We start from the raw sequence: 21,673 nt of genomic DNA, 5'->3' as shown, positions 1-21,673 counted from the left end.
GTAAGCAAACTGATATTCATCAAAAATAACAGGAAGGCAGGAAATAATATATTTTCGAACTAATTGTTCAAAACACTTCATTATCACAGAAGTCAAGGCCACTGGCCTATAGTCATTTAAAACCTTTGCTGGCGTCCTCTTTGGTATTGGGACAATAAGGGAAGCCTTCAAACAAGTGGGAACAATGGATTGTGACAAAGAACGATTGAAAATCTCAGTCCACACCCCGGCTAACTGCCCTGCACATTCCTTTACCACACAACCAGGGATATTATCGGGACCTGCAGCCTTTCTAGAATTTACTGCCTTCATTATACACCTAACATCGTGCTCCCTCACAACGAAAGGAGCACCTTGCTCGGTCCCCAATGATGATGTTACTAGTAATTCCGCTTCCTTTTGATCCACTTCAAACCGGGCATAAAAAGTATTTAACTCCTCTGCCAGCTCCTGCTTTCCATTCGTACTAGCCTTTAGCGCCTTGAAATTAGTTAACTGCTGAATCCCCTGCCAGGCTTGTCTCAAATTATTCTGAGAAAGCCATTCTTCTATCCTGCCCTTATATGCAGCTTTGGCCTGTTTAATACCCCGCTTCAAATTTGCTCTGGCCACACTGTAAAGTGAGGCATCCCCAGACTTAAAAGCCTTATATCTCCTATGCAAGAGAAACCTAACAGTGCCAGTCATCCATGGCTTTTGATTTGGATAGGTTCGAATACACTTGTTTGTTGTAACAATATCAATACAGTGGGCCATATACCCCAAAACTGTATCTGTATAACACTCTAGGTCTGGATGTTCAAAGATGTCCCAATTTGTTCGTTCAAAGCAGTCTTGAAGCTGCATAGTCGCCCCCACAGGCCAGCATCTCACTGTCCTAGTTACAATCATAGGAGAAGCCATGTTGGATCAGGCCAGTGGCCCATCCAGTCCAACACTCTGTGTCACACATAAGAACATAAGAGAAGCCATGTTGGATCAGGCCAATGGCCCCTCCAGTCCAACACTCTGTGTCACATAAGAACATAGGAGAAGCCATGTTGGATCAGGCCAGTGGCCCATCCAGTCCAACACTCTGTGTCACACATAAGAACATAAGAGAAGCCATGTTGGATCAGGCCAATGGCCCATCCAGTCCAACACTGTGTGTCACACATAAGAACATAAGAGAAGCCATGTTGGATCAGGCCAATAGCCCATCCAGTCCAACACTCTGTGTCACACATAAGAACATAAGAGAAGCCATGTTGGATCAGGCCAATGGCCCCTCCAGTCCAACACTCTGTGTCACATAAGAACATAGGAGAAGCCATGCTGGATCAGGCCAGTGGCCCATCCAGTCCAACACTCTGTGTCACACATAAGAACATAAGAGAAGCCATGTTGGATCAGGCCAATGGCCCATCCAGTGCAACACTGTGTGTCACACAGTGGCCAAAAAAGCCAGGTGCCATCAGGAGGCCCATCTGTGGGGCCAGGACACGAGAAGCCCTACCACTTTTGCCCCCCCCCCTCAAGCACCAAGAATACAGAGCATTACTTGCCCCAGACATAAGAACATAAGGGAAACCATGTTGAATCAGGCCAATGGCCCATCCAGTCCAACACTCTGTGTCACACAGTGGCCAAAAAAGCCAGGTGCCATCAGGAGGTCCATCAGTGTGGCCAGGGCACTAGAAGCCCTCTCACTGTTGCCCCCCCCCCCCAGCACCAGGAATACAGACCATCACTGCCCCTGACATAAGAACATAAGAGAAATCATGTTGGATCATGCCAATGGCCCATCCAGTCCAACACTCTGTGTCACTCAGTGTGCCCCAGACAGAGAGTTCCATCTATGCATTGTGGCTAATAGCCACTGGTGGACCTCTGCTCGATATGTTGATCCAATCCCCTCTTGAAGCTGGCCGTGCTTGTAGCTGCTGCCACCTCCTGTGGCAGTGAATTCCATGTGCTAATCACCCTTTGGGTTAAGCAGGACTTCCTTTTATCCGTTCTAACCCAACTGCTCAGCAATTTCATTGAGTACCAATGAGTTCTTGTATTGTGAGAGAGGGAGAAAAGGACTTCTTTCTCTACCTTCGCTATCCCGTGCATAATCTTGTCGACCTGTGTCGTTTCTTGGGGAGGGGCGGTGGCCCTTTGGTAGAGCATCTGCTTGGTAAGCAGAAGGTCCCAGGTTCAATCCCCAGCATCTCCAAAAAAGGGTCCAGGCAAATAGGTGTGAAAAACCTCAGCTTGGGACCCTGGAGAGCCACTGCCAGTCTGAGTAGGCAAGACTGACTTTGATGGACCGAGGGTCTGATTCAGCATAAGGCAGCTTCATTTGTTCATATATGTTCATATGTCAGCCTTATTTGGCAGATTCTCATCCAACCACTGCTCAGGGCTGACCTTGCTTAGCTTCTGAGATCTGATGTTTATGTTTATGCTTATTGGATTTATATCCCGCTTTACCCGCCGGAGCAGGCTCTGGGCGGCTCACAACACGTTAAAACAGAACAGTTCACGTTACATTATTAAAACCATTAAAACGGTTAAAACATTCTGGTGCTCATATCAGTTGACACTATTACGTTTCAGTCGGCGTTCAGGGTATAAGATATCATTCCCTACTCTGATGAGATCAGGGCAGCCTGGGCCAGTTTGGTGTGGTGGTTAAGTGCGCGGACTCTTACCGGGTTTGATTCCCCCACTCCTCCACTTGCACCTGCTGGAATGGCCATGGGTCAGCCATAGCTCTCGCAGGAGTTGTCCTTGAAAGGGCAGCTTCTGGGAGAGCTCTCTCAGCCCCACCTACCTCACAAGGTGTCTGTGGTGGGGGAGGAAGGGAAAGGAGATTGTGAGCCGCTCTGAGACTCTTCGGAGTGGAGGTTGGGATATAAATCCAATATCTTCATCTACCTCACAAGGTGTCTGTGGTGGGAGAGGAAGGGAAAGGAGATTGTGAGCCGCTCTGAGACTCTTCAGAGTGGAGGGCGGGATATAAATCCAATATCTTCTTCTTCTTCTTTGTTAGATACTTTGGTCAAATAGTTTTTTCAAAGAGCTTTGACTCTTAAAGGCTTACGCCAGCGGAATCTAGCTGGTCTCTCAGGCGCTACGGGACTCAAATCTCCCTGCTGCAGACCAGCAAAGCATCCTGCTTGAAACCATATAGGGGTGAAACAGGCCTATGAGAATGGGATGGCTTTTTCATGGATCTTTCTGCTGGAAAACAGCATGAAGGCCATGCCCTGAAGCGATTCCATGTTAGACATGCAAAGAAGAGCATCAGTTTTGTTGTTCAAAATTTGTTAGAAGAAGATGAAGATGAAGATAGAAGATATTGGATTTATATCCCGCCCTCCACTCCAAAGAGTCTCAGAGCGGCCTGCAATCTCCTTTCCCTTCCTCCCCCACAACAGACACCCTGTGAGGTGGGTGGGGCTGAGAGGGCTCTCCCAGCAGCTGCCCTTTCAAGGACAACCTCTGCCAGAGCTATGGCTGACCCAAGGCCATGCTAGCAGGTGCAAGTGGAGGAGTGGGGAATCAAACCCGGCTCTCCCAGATAAGAGTCCGCACACTTAACCACTACACCAAACTGGCTCTCCAGATTAGGGAAGCAGTATTTTGTGCAGGAAGCGAAATTTGGCCTGATTGTTTTCCAGTGGTGGTTTTTTTTTTATTTATTTGTACTGTTTCTCTTTCCCGTTGTGTCTCCCCAGGAGAGGCAGCAGTCCTTGGAGACGGTCGAAAAGGAGACAAGAACGGCCCTGCAGAAGCTGTTCCCGGCTGTCTCTCTTCCTTCCTCTTTGGTAAGACGGCAGAATCACCCTCGGCTCATGTTGCCCCTAGTTGCCACTGGGCTGGTCTGTCGTGTGCTGTTCGTTTTTAAAATATGGAAACTTCAGACTCGTGACTACAACTCATTGGCTGTGCAAAGAGCCACTAGGGCTGTCTAGTGGATAGAAGGAAATTTTACGAAATTTGTCCTTGGGATTTCTTCGACAGTTGGTTCCAGCTATATAAGACCTGGAAAAGCATCCTTGGATCTAGAACAGGGGTGTCAAACATGCAGCCCGGGGGCCGAATCAGGCCCCCAGAGGGCTCCCATCAGACCCCTGAGCAACTGGCTGTCATCTGCTTCCTTCTCTCTTTCTTTTGTTTCCTTCTGCATCACAGCTTGCTTTGCCAGGCTCTGTCAGTTGCACAACAGAGCTACTGAGCCCAGTCTCTCTCCCTTCTATTGGCTGAGGCTCCTCCCCCTCCTGATCCCCTGGGGAAGGAAGGAAAGAACCAGAACTTTCTTTGTCCAGTTCCCTCGATCCCATGGGAGAAATACAAAGAAAGCACCTTTAAGACCAAGAAGTGCTAATGTTTTAAGGTTTTTAAAAAATCTTTGTTTGTCTGTGTCCTTTATAAAGTTTGTATCTCTGTTACCTAATCATAAATAAGGACACACATGGCTTAGACCAACAAGGTCTCATTTATGTCATAGCTGGCCCTCATAACAAAAGAGTTCAAGGAAGAGTGGCTTGGCTCAGTAGCCCTGGTGTGCACTGAGAGAGCCTTGCTGCAAAGCAAGCTGTTATGCAGAAGGAAGCAAGAGAGAGGGAGAAGGAAGCAGGTGACCGTCAGTTGCTCAGGGGCCTGATAGGAGTCCTCTGGGGGCCTGATTTGTCCCCCAGACTGCTTGTTTGATGCCCCTGATTTATATGGTCTGCGGACTGTTTTTTAGATGTAAAATAAGAGAAGCCATGTTGGATCAGGCCAATGGCCCATCCAGTCCAACACTCTGTGTCACACATAAGAACATAAGAGAAGCCATGTTGGATCAGGCCAGTGGCCCACCCAGTCCAACACTCTGTGTCACATAAGAGAAGCCATGTTGGATCAGGCCAGTGGCCCCTCCAGTCCAACACTCTGTGTCACACTTAAGAACATAAGAGAAGCCATGTTGGATGAGTCCAATGACCCATCCAGTCCAACACTCTGTGTCACATTTAAGAACATAAGAGAAGCCATGTTTATTTATTTATTTATTTTATTCGATTTATATCCCGTCCTACCCCACCGAGGTTGGATCACGCCAATGTTGGATCACGCCAATGGCCCTTCCAGTCCAACATTCTGTGTCACACTTAAGAACATAAGAGAAGCCATGTTGGATCAGACCAATGACCCATCCAGTCCAACACTCTGTGTCACATAAGAACATAAGAGAAGCCATGTTGGATCAGGCCAATGGCCCATCCAGTCCAACACTCTGTGTCACACTTAAGAACATAAGAGAAGCCATGTTGGATGAGTCCAATGACCCATCCAGTCCAACACTCTGTGTCACATTTAAGAACATAAGAGAAGCCATGTTTATTTATTTATTTATTTTATTCGATTTATATCCCGTCCTACCCCACCGAGGTTGGATCACGCCAATGTTGGATCACGCCAGTGGCCCTTCCAGTCCAACACTCTGTGTCACACTTAAGAACATAAGAGAAGCCATGTTGGATCAGGCCACAGGTCCTTCCAGTCCAACACTCTGTGTCACACAGTAGCCAAAAAAGCCAGGTGCCACTAGGAGGTCAGAAATCTTGCTCTGTTCTCCCCCCCCCCCCCTTTTAAGAATTCTCTGTTCCATCAACAGTCTCTGCCAACTTGTAGAGTTGCAACCTTGCTACAGCGACCCCTTTCAGAAGCCTTAATTTTTCCAGGGACACGTTTGTATTTTTATTGGTGGGTCGAGCCCTCATTGCACAAGTGAAAGAAGCCAACTTGGGGAGTTTCTGCAGGGAGGGCTCCTGCCCTATACAGATCCCCCCCAGGGCTTTTTTCTGTAGCAGGAACTCCTCCGCATATTAGGCCACACAGCCCTGATGTAGACAATCCTCCTGGAGCTTACAGGAGGCCCTGTACAAAGAGCCCTGTAAGCTCCTGGAGGATTGGCTATCTCGGGTGGGTGTGGCCTAATATGCAAAGGAGTTCCTGCTACAAAAAATTCCCTGCAGGACACCCACCCCTCACCCGGTGGATTATGCGCTGGCCTCTTTTTATTCTACGGCTTTGGGGACCAGGCAGGCAGCGCACACGTGGTCTTAAGAGCTCGGCTGCTATTAAACGGGAGTCGCTAGCTGGAGTCCTGCCATCGGCAGTTGGCGAATTCGTCTTTTTTCTAAACTTGGCAAGGCCGCCAACTGCTTTTGCTGACTGTGTCTGTCTTTAACGCAGAGCCACGCGGAATGGATGCGAGGGTTTGAAAAGGCGGTGAGGGAGCACACGGAAGAGACGCCTCGATCGGAGGAGGTGAAGGTCGGTGCCCATTGCTGTTTATGTGTTTCTTTTAAATTTACCTTCATTCGGGGCTTTTTTTTTGTAGCAGGAGCTCCTTTGCCTATTAGGCCACACCCCCCCAATGTAGCCGATCCTCCTGGCCCTGTATGAAGAGTCCTGTAAGCTCTTGGAGGATTGGCTATATAAGAGACAGGGGTGGAATTCTAACAGGAGCTCTTTTGCATATTAGGCCACACCCCTCATGTAGCCAATCCCCCTGGAGCTTCCAGTAGGCCCTGTACTGAGAGCCCTGTAAGGAATTCTAGCAGGACCTCCTTTGCATATTAGGCCACACCCCCTGATGTAGCCAATCCTCCTGGAGCTTCCAGTAGGCCCTGTATGAAGAGCTCTGTGAGCTCGTGGAGGATTGGCTATATAAGAGACAGGGGTGGAATTCTAGCAGGAGCTCCTTTGCATATTAGGCCACACACCCCTGATGTAGCCAATCCTCCAAGAGCTTCCAGTAGGCCCTGTAATCAGAGCCCTGTAAGCCAGGTGTGTCAAACATGCAGTTCAGGGGCCGAATCAGGCCACTGGAGGGCTCCTATCAGGTCCCTGAGCAACTGGCTGTTATCTGTTTCCCTCTTCCTATATCTTGCTTCCTTCTGCTTCACAGCTTGCTTTGCAAGGCTTGCTCAATCACACAGTTGCTACAGAGCAAAGCCTCTATTTTCTCCATTGGCTGAGGCTCCTCCCTTGGGGATGGAAGGAAAGAGCCAGCGCTTCCTTTGCCCAGTTTCCTGGATCGCATGGGAGAAATACAAAGAAAGCACCTTTAAGACCAACGAGTGCTAATGTTTTAAGCATGTTTTAAGTTTTTTTAAGTTTTTTTCTTTATAAAACTTATATCTCTGCTACCTAATCTTAAATAGGTACACACATGGCCCAGTCTGACATGGCCCAGCCCAGCCCATCCCAACAAGGTCTCTTTTATGTCAGATCCAGCCCTCACAACAAATGTTCGACACCCCTGCATAACCTCGTGGGGGATTGGCTACATAAGAGGTGTGTGGCCTAATATGCAGAGGAGCTCCTGCTACAGAAAAAGCCCTGCCTTCATTCATGAAAGTTCCTTTCGGGCAGAGAGAGAAAGCAGCTGCTTCTTTGCTTGGGCAGGGGGTGGCCTCAGAACCCCTCTGAGAGTCAGAAGCTGCAATCGTGCTGAACACTCAGGCCAGGGGTGGCCAAACCGAGGCTCGGGAGCCACATGTGGCTCTTGGAACCCCCCACCCCACCCCCACTGATGAGCTTGGAGAAGGCATTCCCCTCTTTAAATCCCTTCTCCAAGCGAAGCCAGCCAGCAGCGTGGAGAATGCATTTAAAGTTAAAGTTGCTTTCTTTCCACCTCTCCCTCCCTCCTCCATCTGTTTTTCTTCCTTCCTTCCTGGGCCTTTTTTTGTAGAAAAAGCCCCGCAGGAACTCATTTGCCTATTAGGCCACATCCCCTAATGCCAAGCCAGCCGGAACTGTTGCTGCTCAAATAAACCCTTCCTTCCCTCCCTCCCTCCTTCCTTCCCTCCTCCTCCTCCTTCCTTCCTTCCTTCCTTCCTTCCCTCCCTCCCTCCCTTCCTTCCTTCCTTCCTTCCTTCCTTCCTTCCTTCCTTCCTTCCTTCCTTCCTTCCTTCCTTCCTTCCTTCCTTCCTTCCTTCCTTCCTTCCTTCCTCCCTCCCCTCCTCCCTTCCTCCCTTCCATCCTTTCCATCCTTTCTTCCTTCCTTGTGGCTCTCAAACATCTGACATTTATTCTATGTCGCTCTTACCTTAAGCAAGTTTGGCCACCCCTGACCCAGACTGTTGAATAGTAGCTCCTTTGTGTGGAACAGCTCCCAGCGTGGCACCCGCAAGCACCATGGTACCCACCAATGCCTTTCCTGGGGCTGTTTTGAGAAAGTGGGCGGGGCTTTTGCCCTGCAGGACTTCTGAGTGGCCATTGGAGATCTGATTGGCTGTGCACAGGGCTTTCTTTTCTATAGAAAAAGCCCACCAGGGATTCATTTACATATTAGGCCACACCCCCTGATGTCAGCATTGTTTCACTTAGGGCTTTTTTGTAGAACCTGTAAGGCATTTTTTTGAGCAGGACTGCACAGGAGAGCAGTTCCGGCTGGCTTGGTGTCAGGGGGTGTGGCCTAATCAATGTCCCCTCTAAGCTGCAGAGTCCTCTGAGCAAAAACTCTACTTTGTGAATTTATGCACACTGCTGCATCAATTAGTGTGCTCTGGGGCCATCCCTGCCTGAGCGAAGACAAAAATGTGTGAGCTGGAGGCTAAACATCTGTGAGCTAGCTCACGCTAACTCACCTGAGAGAGAACACTGGTCCTAATATGCAAATGAGTTCCTGCTGGGCGTTTTCTACAAAAAAGGCCCTGCGCAAAACAATGGGGATGTCAGAGGCGTGGCCTAATATGCAAATGAGTTCCTGCTGGGCGTTTTCTGCAAAAAAGCCCTGCGCGAAACAATGGGGATGTCAGAGGCGTGGCCTGATATGCAAATGAGTTCGTGCGGGGCCTTTTCTATTTTAAAAAAGCCTCGAGAACCAGCAATAGGCAAAGAAATGCGTTTCTTCCTTAGTGCCCCCCCTTAAGAGAGATCCCTCAGTTAGCCCAAACGGTTTAATCTTGGGGCCCTTTGCAGAATCGTCAGGTTTTGCCCTTGTTGTGGGGGGGGGGGGGGCGTTAGAAGCAGAAAGGCCTTTTCCACGTAGCAGGAAGAATTCAGCTGGAGTGTGTGTGTGTGTGTGTGTGTGTGAGAGAGAGAACAGAGCTGTACTTGTTTTGCCCAGAGGAGCCTGTCACTGCTAGAAGATGCCACGTACGTGAGGGGAGGGGGAGAGAGGATGCCCCATGGCTCAGTCATTTGCTAATGTTGTCTTGGTGAAGCAGGTGGGGGGGGGAGAGGAACTACAGCACAAATTTAAGTTGTCCACGTTGCCTCCGGACTGGAAACGGTTGCTCGGCAGCGTTGTCTCTTTCGGACTCGTTTGTCGCTGGAAGCTGTGCCTGGAATTCATATTGTTGGAAGGTTGATGCAGAGCTTTGGAATATTATGGATATGACCCAGCCAAAGTTTTGTCCATTTCAGCAGAAGAGAATTAAGCACTGAATGCTCCCCCTTTTTTCATGTTGATGCCCCATCCTGAGAGCCAGTTTGGTGTAGCGGTTAAGTGCGCGGACTCTTTATCTGGGAGAACCGGGGCTTGATCCCCAACTCCTCCACTTACAGCTGCTGGAATGACCTTGGGTCAGCCATAGCTCTCGCAGAGCTGTCCTTAAAAGGGCTGCTTCTGTCACAGCTCTCTCAGCCGCCTCACAGGGTATTCGTTGTGGAGGGGGCAGAAAGTAAAGGAGATGGCGACCGCTCTGAGATTCAGTGTATAGAGTGGGATATAAACCCAATCTCCTCTTCTTCTTCTGCTCTCAGTGGGTGGCTTTCAGACAATTTCGGAAATTCCACAAAGGGCTGAAAGTGCCCGTAGCGAGATCCAGGTGGGTCACCGTGTTGGTCTGAAGGAACAGAACAGAGTTTGAGCCCAGTGGCACCTTTAAGAACCACAGAGTTTGGTTCTGGCTGGGTCTAAGTTTTCATGTGCATCTGAAGCATGAAATGTTGTCTTTTGAGAGTCAAAGGCTCCTTGCGTCAGATCCAAATAGGAACAGGGATTCCCTAAGCTCTTTTACCCCCAGGGGTACATCTCAAGCATCCCCTCTCCTATTTATTGATTAGATTAGATGAGCCAACCTGTGGCTCGGGAGCCACACGTGGCTGTTTCACACAAATTGTGCAGCTCTTGAAGCCCCCCCACCGTCCTGTCAGCCAGCTCGGAGAAGGCGTTTCTCTCTTGAGATCTTTAAATCTTTCTCTCTTTAAATCGCTTCGCCAAGCCGGCTAGCAGTTTGGAGAATGTATTTAAAGTTCAAGTTGCTTTCTTTCTACCACTCTCTCCCTCCCATCTGACGAAGAGAGCTGTGATTCTCAAAAGCATATGCTACAGTTGGATTTGTTAGTCTTAAAAGTGCTACTGGACCCTTTACTCTGTAAAGCCAGTTTGGTGTAGTGGTTAAGTGTGCGGACCCTTACCTGGGAGATCTGGGTTTGATTCCCCATTCCTCCGCTTGCACCTGCTGGAATGGCCTGGGGTCAGCCATAGCTCTTGAACAGGTTGTACTTGCTGTGAGAGCTCTCTCAGCCCCACCCACCTCACAGGGTGTCTGTTGTGGGGGAGGGAGGGAGGGAAAGGAGATTGTAGGCCGCTCTGAGACTCTGTCCTTGGAAGGGCAGCTGCTGAGAGAGCCCTCTCAGCCCCACCCACCTCACAGGGTGTCTGTTGTGGGGGAGGAAGGGAAAGGAGATTGTAGGCCGCTCTGGGACTCTGTCCTTGGAAGGGCAGCTGCTGTGAGAGCCCTCTCAGCCCCACCCACCTCACAGGATGTCTGTTGTGGGGGAGGGAGGGAAAGGAGATTGCTAGACTGCTCTGAGACTCTGTCCTTGGAAGGGCAGCTGCTGGGAGAGCTCACTCAGCCCCACCCACCTCACAGGGTGTCTGTTGTGGGGGAGGAAGGGAAAGGAGATTGTAGGCCGCTCTGAGACTCTGTCCTTGGAAAGGCAGCTGCTGTGAGAGACCTCTCAGCCCCACCCACCTCACAGGGTGCCTGTTGTGGGGGAGGAAAGGAAAGGAGATTGTAGGCCGTTCTGAGACTCTGTCCTTGAAGGGCAGCTGCTGTGAGAACCCTCTCAGCCCCACCCACCTCACAGGGTGCCTGTTGTGGGGGAGGAAGGGAAAGGAGATGGTAGGCCGCTCTGAGACTCTGTCCTTGAAGGGCAGCTGCTGTGAGAGCCCTCTCAGCCCCACCCACCTCACAGGGTGCCTGTTGTGGGGGAGGAAAGGAAAGGAGATTGTAGGCCGCTCTGAGACTCTGTCCTTGAAGGGCAGCTGCTGTGAGAGCCCTCTCAGCCCCACCCACCTCACAGGGTGCCTGTTGTGGGGGAGGAAGGGAAAGGAGATGGTAGGCCGCTCTGAGACTCTGTCCTTGAAGGGCAGCTGCTGTGAGAGCCCTCTCAGCCCCACCCACCTCACAGGGTGCCTGTTGTGGGGGAGGAAAGGAAAGGAGATTGTAGGCCGCTCTGAGACTCTGTCCTTGAAGGGCAGCTGCTGTGAGAGCCCTCTCAGCCCCACCCACCTCACAGGGTGCCTGTTGTGGGGGAGGAAGGGAAAGGAGATGGTAGGCCGCTCTGAGACTCTGTCCTTGAAGGGCAGCTGCTGTGAGAGCCCTCTTGAAGGGCAGCTGCTGTGAGAGCCTGTGAGGCGCTCTGAGACTCTTCGGAGTGGAGGGCGAGATATAAATCCAATATCCTTTTCTTCTTCTTCCATATCATGTTATGGGGACTTTGCCCTGCCAGAGTGTGTCTTCTGTTCAGCTGATTTCTTTCCTCCCTTAACAGGTGATGGAGCAGAAGCTGAAGGAAGCGGACGAGCTGCATATCATGCTGCAGCAGGAGTGCGAAAAGTACAAATCAGTCCTCGCAGAGACGGTAAGGCAGAGCCTTGTGCCTGCGCTGGTTGTGCCCAGTGAAACCGTCACTCGCCGGCTTCCCCGAGAGCAATGAGATAACCGTGATTCTCTGTTTCATTCAGGAGGGCATCCTGCAAAGGCTACAAAGGAGCGTGGAAGAGGAGGAGAGCAAATGGAAAGTGAAGGTAGAAGAATCGCAGAAGGAGCTCCAGCAGGTATTTTTGCTGCCTTACGGTGGCCACTTCTACCCCTGCAAGAACTCAGCCTGGCTATATCCTTCAAATAGCACTGAGCAGTTTTACGCCAGCAATCTTTGCAGCGTTACGACTGATCTTGTTCTGTATATTTTTGTGATAATATCATAAGCTAGAGGAGCAGGTGCAAGGTTTTTAAAGATTAGAACAGGGATGTCAAACTCATTCATTATGAGGGCCGGATATGACATAAATGAGATTTTGTCAGGCCCAGCCATGTGTGTCGTAAGAAGAAGATAATATTTGATTTATATTCCGCCCTCCACTCCGAATCTCAGAGTCTCAGAGCGGCTCACAATCTCCTTTACCCTCTTCATCAACAACAGACACCCTGTGAGGTGGGTGGGTCTGAGAGAGCTCTCCCAGAAGCTGCCCTTTTAAGGACAACCTCTGCCAGAGCTATGGCTGACCCAAGGCCATTCCAGCAGGTGCAAGTGGAGGAGTGGGGAATCAAACCTGGTTCTCCCAGATAAGAGTCCGCACGCTTCACCGCTACACCAAACTGGCTCTCATAAATGTAATGCCAGGTAGCACAGATATGAACTATATAAAGGACACAGACAAACACATTTAAACATTTTTAAAAACTTAAAAACATAATTAATACATTAGCACTTGTTGGTCTTAATGGCACTTTCTTTGTATCTCTCCTGTGCAATCCAAGGAACTGGACAAAGGAAGCTCTGGCTTGTTCCTTCCTTTCCCAGGGGATCAGGAAGGGGAAAAACCTCAGCCAATAGAAAAAAGGCTTGGCTCAGTAGCTCTGCTGTGTGATTGAGAGAGCCTGGCAAATCAAGCGCTCCCTCTCCCATTCCTCCACAAAGGTTGGCGCCTCAGCCAATGGATAAAACACAGGCTTTGCTCTGTAGCTCCTGTGCAGTTGAGCAAACCTTGCAAAGCAAATTGTGATGAAGAAGGAAGCAAGAGAGGAAGAAGGGAAGCAGCCAGTTGCTCAGGGGGCTGATGGGAGCCCCGCAGTGGCCTGATTAGGCCCCTAGGCTGCATGTTTGACGCCACCAATTTAGAAATTCTGACAGCTTAAGTCATAAACAGCAAACCCCGATCCCGTTTTGGATTTATTTGCAGTGCTTCCTCTAAGCTGAGTTAGTGTGAGCTGCCTCACAGTTTTTTAGCCTCCGTCGCACACGTTTGTGTCGTAGCTCAGGAAAAGTGGCCCCAAGAGCAAACTAATTTATGCAGTTGCTTACAATCTTAATGCCCGTAGCTCACAAAGTAGAATTTTAGCTGCAGCAGGTAGAATAAAAACATCGGTAGCATTCATAAAATTGGGTATAACAAAGGAATAGGATAAAAAAGCCATAAAATTCGTTTAAAATTTAGATGGAAAATTAAAACTTAAAACTCTCTGCCTCGTGTTTTATGTTCCTTGTTAGTTTTGATGTTCAGTGTTGTGAACCTCCCCAAGTCCTCTGTTGAGGAGAGGGTGCAGGTTATAAATGGAATAAATAATAAACGTGTCTCTTCTACTCGCCTGATTGCAGATGAGCTCGTCGGTCACCTTTTTGGAGCACGAAGTAGCAAGATTAAAGGCTGAAATCCTAGAAGTGGATTCGGTGAGTTAGCTTGGTTTTGGGCTGGTTTTGGTTCGGGTTGGTTCAGGAAGGAAGGAAGGAAAAGCAAAGCAAATAGGGGAGGGGGGAGAGGTGGAAATAAAGCAACTTTAACTTTAAATGATTTCTCCAAGCCACTGGCTGGCTTGGCTTTGAGATGTTATTTAAAGAGACAAATGCCTTTTCCAAGCCAGCTGATGCAGTGGCGGAGCCTTCAAGAGCCACAGAATATGTATGAAAGAACCACATGTGACTCCCGAGCCACAGTTTGGCCTCCCCGATCTACATCAATGCGGTGCTTTTTTTGTGGCAGGAGCTCCTTTGCCTATTAGGCCACGCCCCCCTGATGTCGCCAATCCCCCTGGAGCTTACAGTAGCCTTGTGCTAAGAACGAACGCTGTGAATGAGAACCCGTGTGCGAACTGTGACATTTTGCTTGTTCTCGTAGCTTAAAAAGGAGCGCGAACACTTGGAGCAGGAACTGGAGAAAGCAGAAATCGAGCGATCAACGTACGTTTCAGAAGTCCGAGAGGTAAACACCCTGCTCAGGTGCAGCCCCACCCCCCCAACCCCCCACCCCAAATCGAGCATGACCTTGGCTGGCCCAGTAATAAAATGCTTGCTTGGCAAAAGCGAATGGGACATTGTTGCGTTTGTGACTTCAGAACAGAGAGACACGGTAATCTGAATGGAAGCAGGGTTGTGGGGGGGGGAAAGGGGTTAATAATACAGGGTGACCAATCCTAAAGACTCCGAAAACTTCATTTCAGCTCAAAGATCTCTTGACTGAGTTGCAGAAAAAGCTTGACGATTCCTATTCCGAAGCAGTAAGGCAGAACGAAGAGTTAAATTTGGTAAGAGGCCTCCGCCCTCCAGCGAAACTCCCCAGCGGAGAAACTTTTTTCCGAATCCTCTCTGTGCACTAACCGCTTCGGCTCCTCCTTTCGATTGTCGTTTCGAAGTCCCGCTGCCGTCTCTCTGCCTCTTCATAATAACACCGATTCTTCAGGATAACAACACCTACATGTTTTCCTTTCCACCCCATTCTTGGCTCAACGCTTGTGTCTAGAAAACAGCTTTCTCGTCACGTAAAAATGGGCTCGGCTGCCGTCTTGCTGTTGCTGATTTCCTTAAACTAGGATTCGTGCTTTCGAACAGAAGATTAAACCCCACGTGTGAAACTGCCTTCTGCCGATGCCTTCTCCATCAGAGTCAGTCTTGTCGACTCTGACTGGCAGTTGGTTCTCCAGGAATCTCGGGCAAAGGTCTTCCCCCCCCCCATCGCGTCTTGCTTGGTCTTTTCAACTGGCGATGCTAGTGATTGAACCTGGGACTTCCCGCATGCCAAACAGATGCTCTACCACTGAGCCACAGCCCCTCCTCATAGTTCTTTCTTCAGGTATTTTTTTGTAGCAGGACCTCCTTTACATATTAGGCCACACACCCCTGATGCAGCCAATCCTCCTGGAGCTTACAGTAGGCCCTGTCTGAAGAGCCCTGTAAGGAATTCTAGCAGGACCTCCTTTGCATATTAGGCCACACACCCCTGATGTAGCCAATTCTCCAGGAGCTTACATTAGACCCTGTACTAAAAGCCCTCTAAGCTCTTGGAGGATTGGCTATATAAGAGGCAGGGGTGGAATTCTAGCAGGAGCTCCTTTGCATATTAGGCCACACAAGCCTGATGTAGCCAATTCTCCAGGAGCTTACAGTAGACCCTGTACTAAAAGCCCTCTAAGCTCTTGGAGGATTGGCTATATAAGAGGCAGGGGTGGAATTCTAGCAGGAGCTCCTTCGCATATTAGGCCACCCACCCCTGATGTAGCCAATCCTCCAGGAGCTTACAGTAGGCCCTGTACAAAGATCCCTGTAAGCTCTTGGAGGATTGGCTATATAAGAGGCAGGGGTGGAATTCTAGCAGGTGCTCCTTTGCATATTAGGCCACACCCCCCTGATGTAGCCAATCCTCCAGGAGCTTACAGTAGGCCCTGTACTAAGAGCCCTGTAAGCTCCAGGATGATTGGTTACATCAGGGGTGTGTGACCTAATATGTAAAGGAGCTCCCGCTACAATAAAAGCCCTGACTTTCTTTAATGCAGCAATAACAGTTTGAGAGAGGAAATCTGCATTGTTTTAAGCTGGACGGCTCGTATGGACACGTATGAACATATGAAGCTGCCTTATACTGAATCAGACCTTCAGTCCATCAAAGTCAGTATTGTCTACTCAAACTGGCAGCGGCTCTCCAGGGTCTCAAGCTGAGGTTTTTCAAACCTATTTTCCTGGACCCTTTTTAGTTGAAGAAGCCAGGGATTGAACCTGGGACCTTCTGCTTACCAAGCAGATGCTCTACCACTGAGCCACCGTCCCTTCCCTGCTCTCCAGGGTCCGAAGCTGAGGTTTTTCACACCTATTTTCCTGGACCCTTTTTTGGAGATGCTGGGGATTGAACCTGGGACCTTCTGCTTACCAAGCAGATGCTCTACCACTGAGCCATCGTCCCTCCCCAGTCTTAGTCCCAGGTGGGTTGTCATGTAGGTTGGCGGTGAGAAAGCAAGACTTGAGTCCAGGAGCACCTTAGAGACCAACAAGGTTTTCAGGGCATGAGCTGTGAAGAGTCAAAGCTCCCTTCGTCAGATACCTGGAAGCCGATATCCTGGGAATCTCATTGGCTTGGACTCAGCGAGTCTTCTAGAAGCGAGAACCAAAGTTTGAACTTCCCTCTGGAGAAGGCAGGGGTGGAATTCTAGCAAGAGCTCCTTTGCATATTAGGCCACACTCCCATGATGTAGCCAATCCTCCAAGAGCTTGCAGGGCTCTTTTTTGTAAGCTCTTGGCCTTGTGTTTTGAAGACCACTGCTTGGGAAGAGAACGAGCGGTGTTGACTGTTTTGCAGAAGATGGTGGAGGTATCAGAAGCTCTCAGTGGCTTTTTTTTTTAAGTAGGGAGCTTAGCCAGTTCCTGGAAGAGGGTGAGCATCGTTGGCTTGAGTCATCTTGTTTTTCTGCAGGCTGGGAAATCCTTACACCGACCGCCGATGGTCCAGCGCAGCGGATGAATCCCTGTGAAAAAAGCTTTCCAGGAGCTCCAGCAAGTCCTTTGCAATAATTTGGACGCTATTTCGATTCCCTCTTACTGTCTCTAACCCCTACTTTAAACTTCTGTAGATGTTTGTCCCCTTTCGTCAACTCTGCAGGGGACGCCTCCTCCCACCAAACGTTCTCCGTAGAGTGTACCTACTAATTCCTGCTGTTCTAAACGGTCGTATTTGTCCCAAGCGGCGCTGCGACGTGTGGCGCTTGTGTTCAACTGAGCTTGTCTTGTCTCTTACAGCTGAAAACCCAGTTGAACGAGACGTTATCGAAGCTTAAAATCGATCAGAGCGAGAGGCAGAACGTAGCCGTCGACTTGCCGAAGGTGAGCGGTTCCCATAGAATCATAAGAGCTGGAAGGGACATCCATCTAGAGCCAGTTTGGTGTAGTGCTGAAGTGTGTGGACATTTGAATGGCCTTGGGTCAGCCATAGCTCTTGCAAGAGTTGTCCTTGAAAAGGCAGCTTCTGTAAGAGCTCTCTCAGCCCCACCCACCTCACAGGGTGTCTCTTGTGGGGGAGGACGATAAAGGAGATTGTAAGCTGCTCTGAGTCTCTGATTCAGAGAGAAGGGGGGGGGGGTATAAATCTGCAGTCATCCTTCTTCTTCTTCTCCAACCCCCTGTAAATTGCAGGAGACTCACAAATACCTCCAGGGCTTTTGTTGTAACAGGCGCTCCTTTGCATATTAGGCCGCACACCCCTGATGTAGCCTATCCTCCAAGAGCTTACAGGGCTATTAGGACAGGCCGTACTGTAAGCTCCAGGAGGATTGGCTGCATCAGGGGGGCGTGGCCTAATCTGCAAAGCAGCTCCTGCTACAAAAAAAACCCTGAATGCCTCCCTCCCCAACCCCCACTGACACCTGTTCCATGCCCAGAAGACTTTAAATGAAGCTGGTTTCACACTTGTTTGAATTTAGCTAGAGGTCCCCAGAGTGGTATCTGTGGGCACCATGACGCTCGCTGGCACCTTTCCTGATGTCCAGCCAGTGTTTTTAAAGGATAGAATTGGGGAGTGGATTCAAGGGAACAATATTATCACTGAGGAACAAGCAGAAGGGAAATTAGGAGCCAATATCAATTGGTATCAATACCTTCAAGTTCAGAATGTGGTATATTCTCTTCAGAGGAAAGAAATCATTCGATATGAATTGACGCCATTTGAGGTCTTGCTTAAAGATGAGGGCATCAGTAAGAAAGGTTTGCTTTCTAAAATATATAATTGTTTAATTGACTCCCTTCGTTCATATCCACCCTCTTATATTAAACGTTGAAACTTAATGCTACCTCAAAGGCCAGAGGAAAACGATTGGGGAAAGATCTGGAACTCCCATTATGCTAAAAACATTGGTATTCATCTCCAGTTTTAAAAAAAATGTATTCACTTTGGTATTTAAACCCTGTCACAATGAGTAAAATCTCTAGGGTCTCAAGCCCAGATTGTTGGAGAAAACTAAAGGCTCCCGTATCATATGTGGTGGGGATGTCCCACAGTGTCAAACTTTTGGAATAAAGCCGTAGAGCTAATAAAACTTCTATTTGATCTAACCGGTCCAGTCGATTTTAAACTTCTTTTATTTGATACCTGGCCTGATAAATTGGTGAGCAAAGATCAGAAATCTTTAACCTCGGCAATACGGTGATAGCTCGCATGACGATTGCAAAAAAAATTGGAAACCCGCACATATTCCCACGATTGAAATGTGGTATTATAAGGTACGAGACCAGTATGTGATGGGTAAGACAATGGATAACCCTTTCTTCAAAAATGATACTGATGTGGCTATAGATTATGATTTGCTTTGGGCCCCAGTTTTGGAATACCTTGGGAATATTTCCTTTTTGCCTAGTAGAATAAATTGTAGGCTTTTTTTCCAATTCTTAATACCTAGTTTATTGTGTAATTGTTTTTGTAAATTGTTTGTTATATGCATCCAATGATCTAAATTGGATTCTTGTATGTTAGATTGGTATTTCTGTTATTTATTTATTTTTATTTTTATTTCCCTATGTTTCCTATGTTCTCTACATTCCCTCTGTTCCCCTTGTGTTGCAGTGGACTCAATAATAATAATAATTAAAAGAAATAATAAAGTGGGTGGGGGCATATGGTGTTGTAGCCCAGCACGGCTGCTGATTGGCTACTAAGAAGATACTGGATTTCTGTCACACCCTATACTCTGAATCTCAGAGTCTCAGAGCGGTCACAATCTCCTTTACCTTCCCCTCCACAACAGACACCCTATGAGGTAGGTGGGTCAGAGAGAGCTCTCCCAGAAGCTTTCAAGGACAACTCCTGTGAAAGCTATGGCTGACCCAAGGCCATCTCAGCAGGTGCAAGTGGAGGAGTGGGGAATCAAACCCGGTTCTCCCAGATTAGAGTCCACACACTTAACCACTACATCAAACTAGACTTCTGAGCAGATTTTTAAAACATTGTTTTAGCTGCCAGTGATATTGACTTTATTTTCCTCATTCCTCCATCCCAGTGTATTTATTAAAATGCCCCTCTTCTCCTCCCTCTTGGGGCTTCCTCTGTGTGTATGACTCCGCCTCTTGTGGCAGCCATTTTCTACTTTGACTCCACCTCCCAAAAGCTCAAATTATGTGACTGGCCTGTAGGAGTGGAACATCTAGATCAGGTATCCCCAGATGGGAATTCTAGCAGGAGCTCCTTTGCATATTAGGCCACACCCCTGAGGTAGCCAATCCTCCAAGAGCTTTACCAACAAGAGCCCTATAAGCTTTTGGAGGATTGACTACATCAGGGGTGTGTGGCCTAATATGCAAAGGAACTTCTGCTAGAATTCCACCCCGGGTATCCCCAACGTAACAGCCATGGGTAGCCTTGTGCCTCCTGCCACCTTTCCTGGTGCCCAGGAAGTGCTTTTAGAAAGTGGGCAGGGCTCTTCTCAGCGAGGCTTCTGATTGGCCATTGGAAATTTGATAGGCATTGCAGATATTTAAACATCTCGCTTTGGCAACAGTTGGCACCACAGCACAAAGATCTTCACTGTGTGACTGTAGGTAAGCTGTGGCCAGCGTTCCCTCTAAGCTGAGAGTGTGAGCTAGTTCACGTGTTGTTTTTTTAGGCTCCAGCTCACACATTTTTTTTTTGTTTTAGCTCAGGAAAACTGGTCTCAGAGCAAACCAGTTTATGCGGTAGCTCATAACTTCCATGCCACAAGCTCATGAAGTAGAATTTTTGCACAGAAACCTCCTCAGCTTAGAGGCCATATTGGCTGTGGCAGCCATTTTGGGATGGCTGTCCCTCTGGTGGCGGCCATTTTGTGACTGTGCACAACAGATTCTCTCAGAATTCCAGTGGGTCTCCAAGGTTCAAAAAAGATTGAGGACCCCTGATCCAAGCGAAGCTTTAGTTTCCGAAGAAGATCACTTTCCCTTTGGGGAACAGAGGAGCCCTGAGGCAGCCTTCTCGGAGCTTAGCTTTCTGACCATTTTTGTCCATCTTCTGTTTTCTCCCTGAAGGCCCAGGAGTCGTTGGTGACTCTCGAAAGGGAAATAGGAAAAGTGACAGGAGACGCCGACGTGATTGAGAACAGCGACGTCTGTTCACAGACGGTGAGTGTGAGACTCGACGAGTAAATTTATTAGATCGAATATTTGAACTGTGCATTTCTCTCCTCCCCTGTCAACAGGGCCGGATTAACAATTAGGCCAAGTAGGCACTGTCTTGTGATCCCCCATGCCTTTAGGAACTCCGGGCCACCTTCTCCCCATGGCTTTTCCCCTGCTTGCAGCTCTCCCAACCTGCACGCGCAGCCAGCAACTGAGCCGCTCTTTGCCCGACTTGCCTGCTGCGGCTGCTGCTGGCGTCGTGGCCAAGTTTGCCTCTCTCTGCCTCTCCCCCGCAGCTTTGTCAAAAGGGGCTTCTGAGAAGGTGTCTGCAGGCTGCAGCGGGGGCCACGGGCGGCGGGGTGAGCACTCCAACTCCGAGATAATTTGCAAGGGGGGCCCCGAGATTTTGACTGCTTAGGGGCCTCCGCAGGGTTTAATCAGGCCCTGCCTGTCGAGGAGGAGAGAGGCAAAATGGCTAAAACCAATCTCACAGAATATGATGTATACCAGCAGTGGCCAACGGTAGCTCTCCAGACTTTTTTTGCCTACAACTCCCATCAGCCCCAGTCATTGGCCATGCTGGCTGGGGCTGATGGGAGTTGTAGGCAAAAAAAAACATCTGGAGAGCTACCGTTGGCCACCCCTGTTGTATACTGCTTCGCGTGCTGTTAGGGTTGCCAATCCCCAGTTGGGGGCAGGGGATCCCCTGGTTTGGAGACCCTCCCCCCGCTTCAGGGTTGTCAGAAAGCAGGGGGAGGGGAGGGAAATGTCTTCTGGGAACGCTGTTATTCCCTATGGAGATTTATTCCCATAGAAAATCATGGAGAATTGATCCGCGGGTATCTGGGGCTCTGGGGGGGCTGTTTTTTTGGGGTAGAGGCACGAAATTTTCAGTATAGCATCTAGTGCCTCTCCCCAAAATACCCTCCAAGTTTCAAAAATATTAGACCAGGGGGTCCAATTCTGTGAGCCCCAATAGAAGGTGCCCCTATGGAAGGAGGGAATTGAAAAGGTGTTCCATCCCTTTAAATGTGATGGCCAGAACTCCCTTTGGAGTTCAATTATGCTTGTCACAGCCTTGATCTTGGCCCCACCCCTAATGTCTCCTGGCTCCACCCCCAAAGTCCCCAGCTATTTCTTGAATTGGACTTGGCAACCCTACGTGCTGTAGAAGTTGAGTGCAGATACCCAGTTTGCAGAACGAAGACAAGAGCCGCACGTTCTGCCCTCTTCCCCAGGCCCTGAACATCCACCGGCCAAGAGAAGCTCTCTAGAGGTTTGCAGATGCCCCCGCAGCAATATCATGGCCCTTCTGTATAGGGTTCAGGCCTCCAGATCTGCAGAAGCAGCCAGC

At 49.1% G+C, this 21,673-nt stretch overlaps 1 protein-coding gene across 1 annotated transcript in view; it reads left to right on the top strand.

The window, feature by feature from the left end:
* Positions 1–21,673, top strand: part of KTN1 (kinectin 1) — a 194,224-nt gene that overhangs the window by 167,168 nt on the left and 5,383 nt on the right. The window contains exons 33-41 of the mRNA XM_060263166.1: positions 3,708–3,797; positions 6,211–6,291; positions 11,752–11,841; positions 11,945–12,037; positions 13,579–13,650; positions 14,096–14,179; positions 14,418–14,501; positions 16,981–17,064; positions 20,230–20,322. Coding sequence (XP_060119149.1) covers positions 3,708–3,797; positions 6,211–6,291; positions 11,752–11,841; positions 11,945–12,037; positions 13,579–13,650; positions 14,096–14,179; positions 14,418–14,501; positions 16,981–17,064; positions 20,230–20,322 — 771 coding nt within the window. The remainder of the gene's footprint in view (positions 1–3,707; positions 3,798–6,210; positions 6,292–11,751; positions 11,842–11,944; positions 12,038–13,578; positions 13,651–14,095; positions 14,180–14,417; positions 14,502–16,980; positions 17,065–20,229; positions 20,323–21,673) is intronic.

The sequence above is a fragment of the Heteronotia binoei genome, chromosome 21, assembly GCF_032191835.1.
Source record: "Heteronotia binoei isolate CCM8104 ecotype False Entrance Well chromosome 21, APGP_CSIRO_Hbin_v1, whole genome shotgun sequence".
Lineage (NCBI taxonomy): Eukaryota > Metazoa > Chordata > Lepidosauria > Squamata > Gekkonidae > Heteronotia > Heteronotia binoei.
This window is presented reverse-complemented; position numbering and strand designations above follow the sequence as displayed.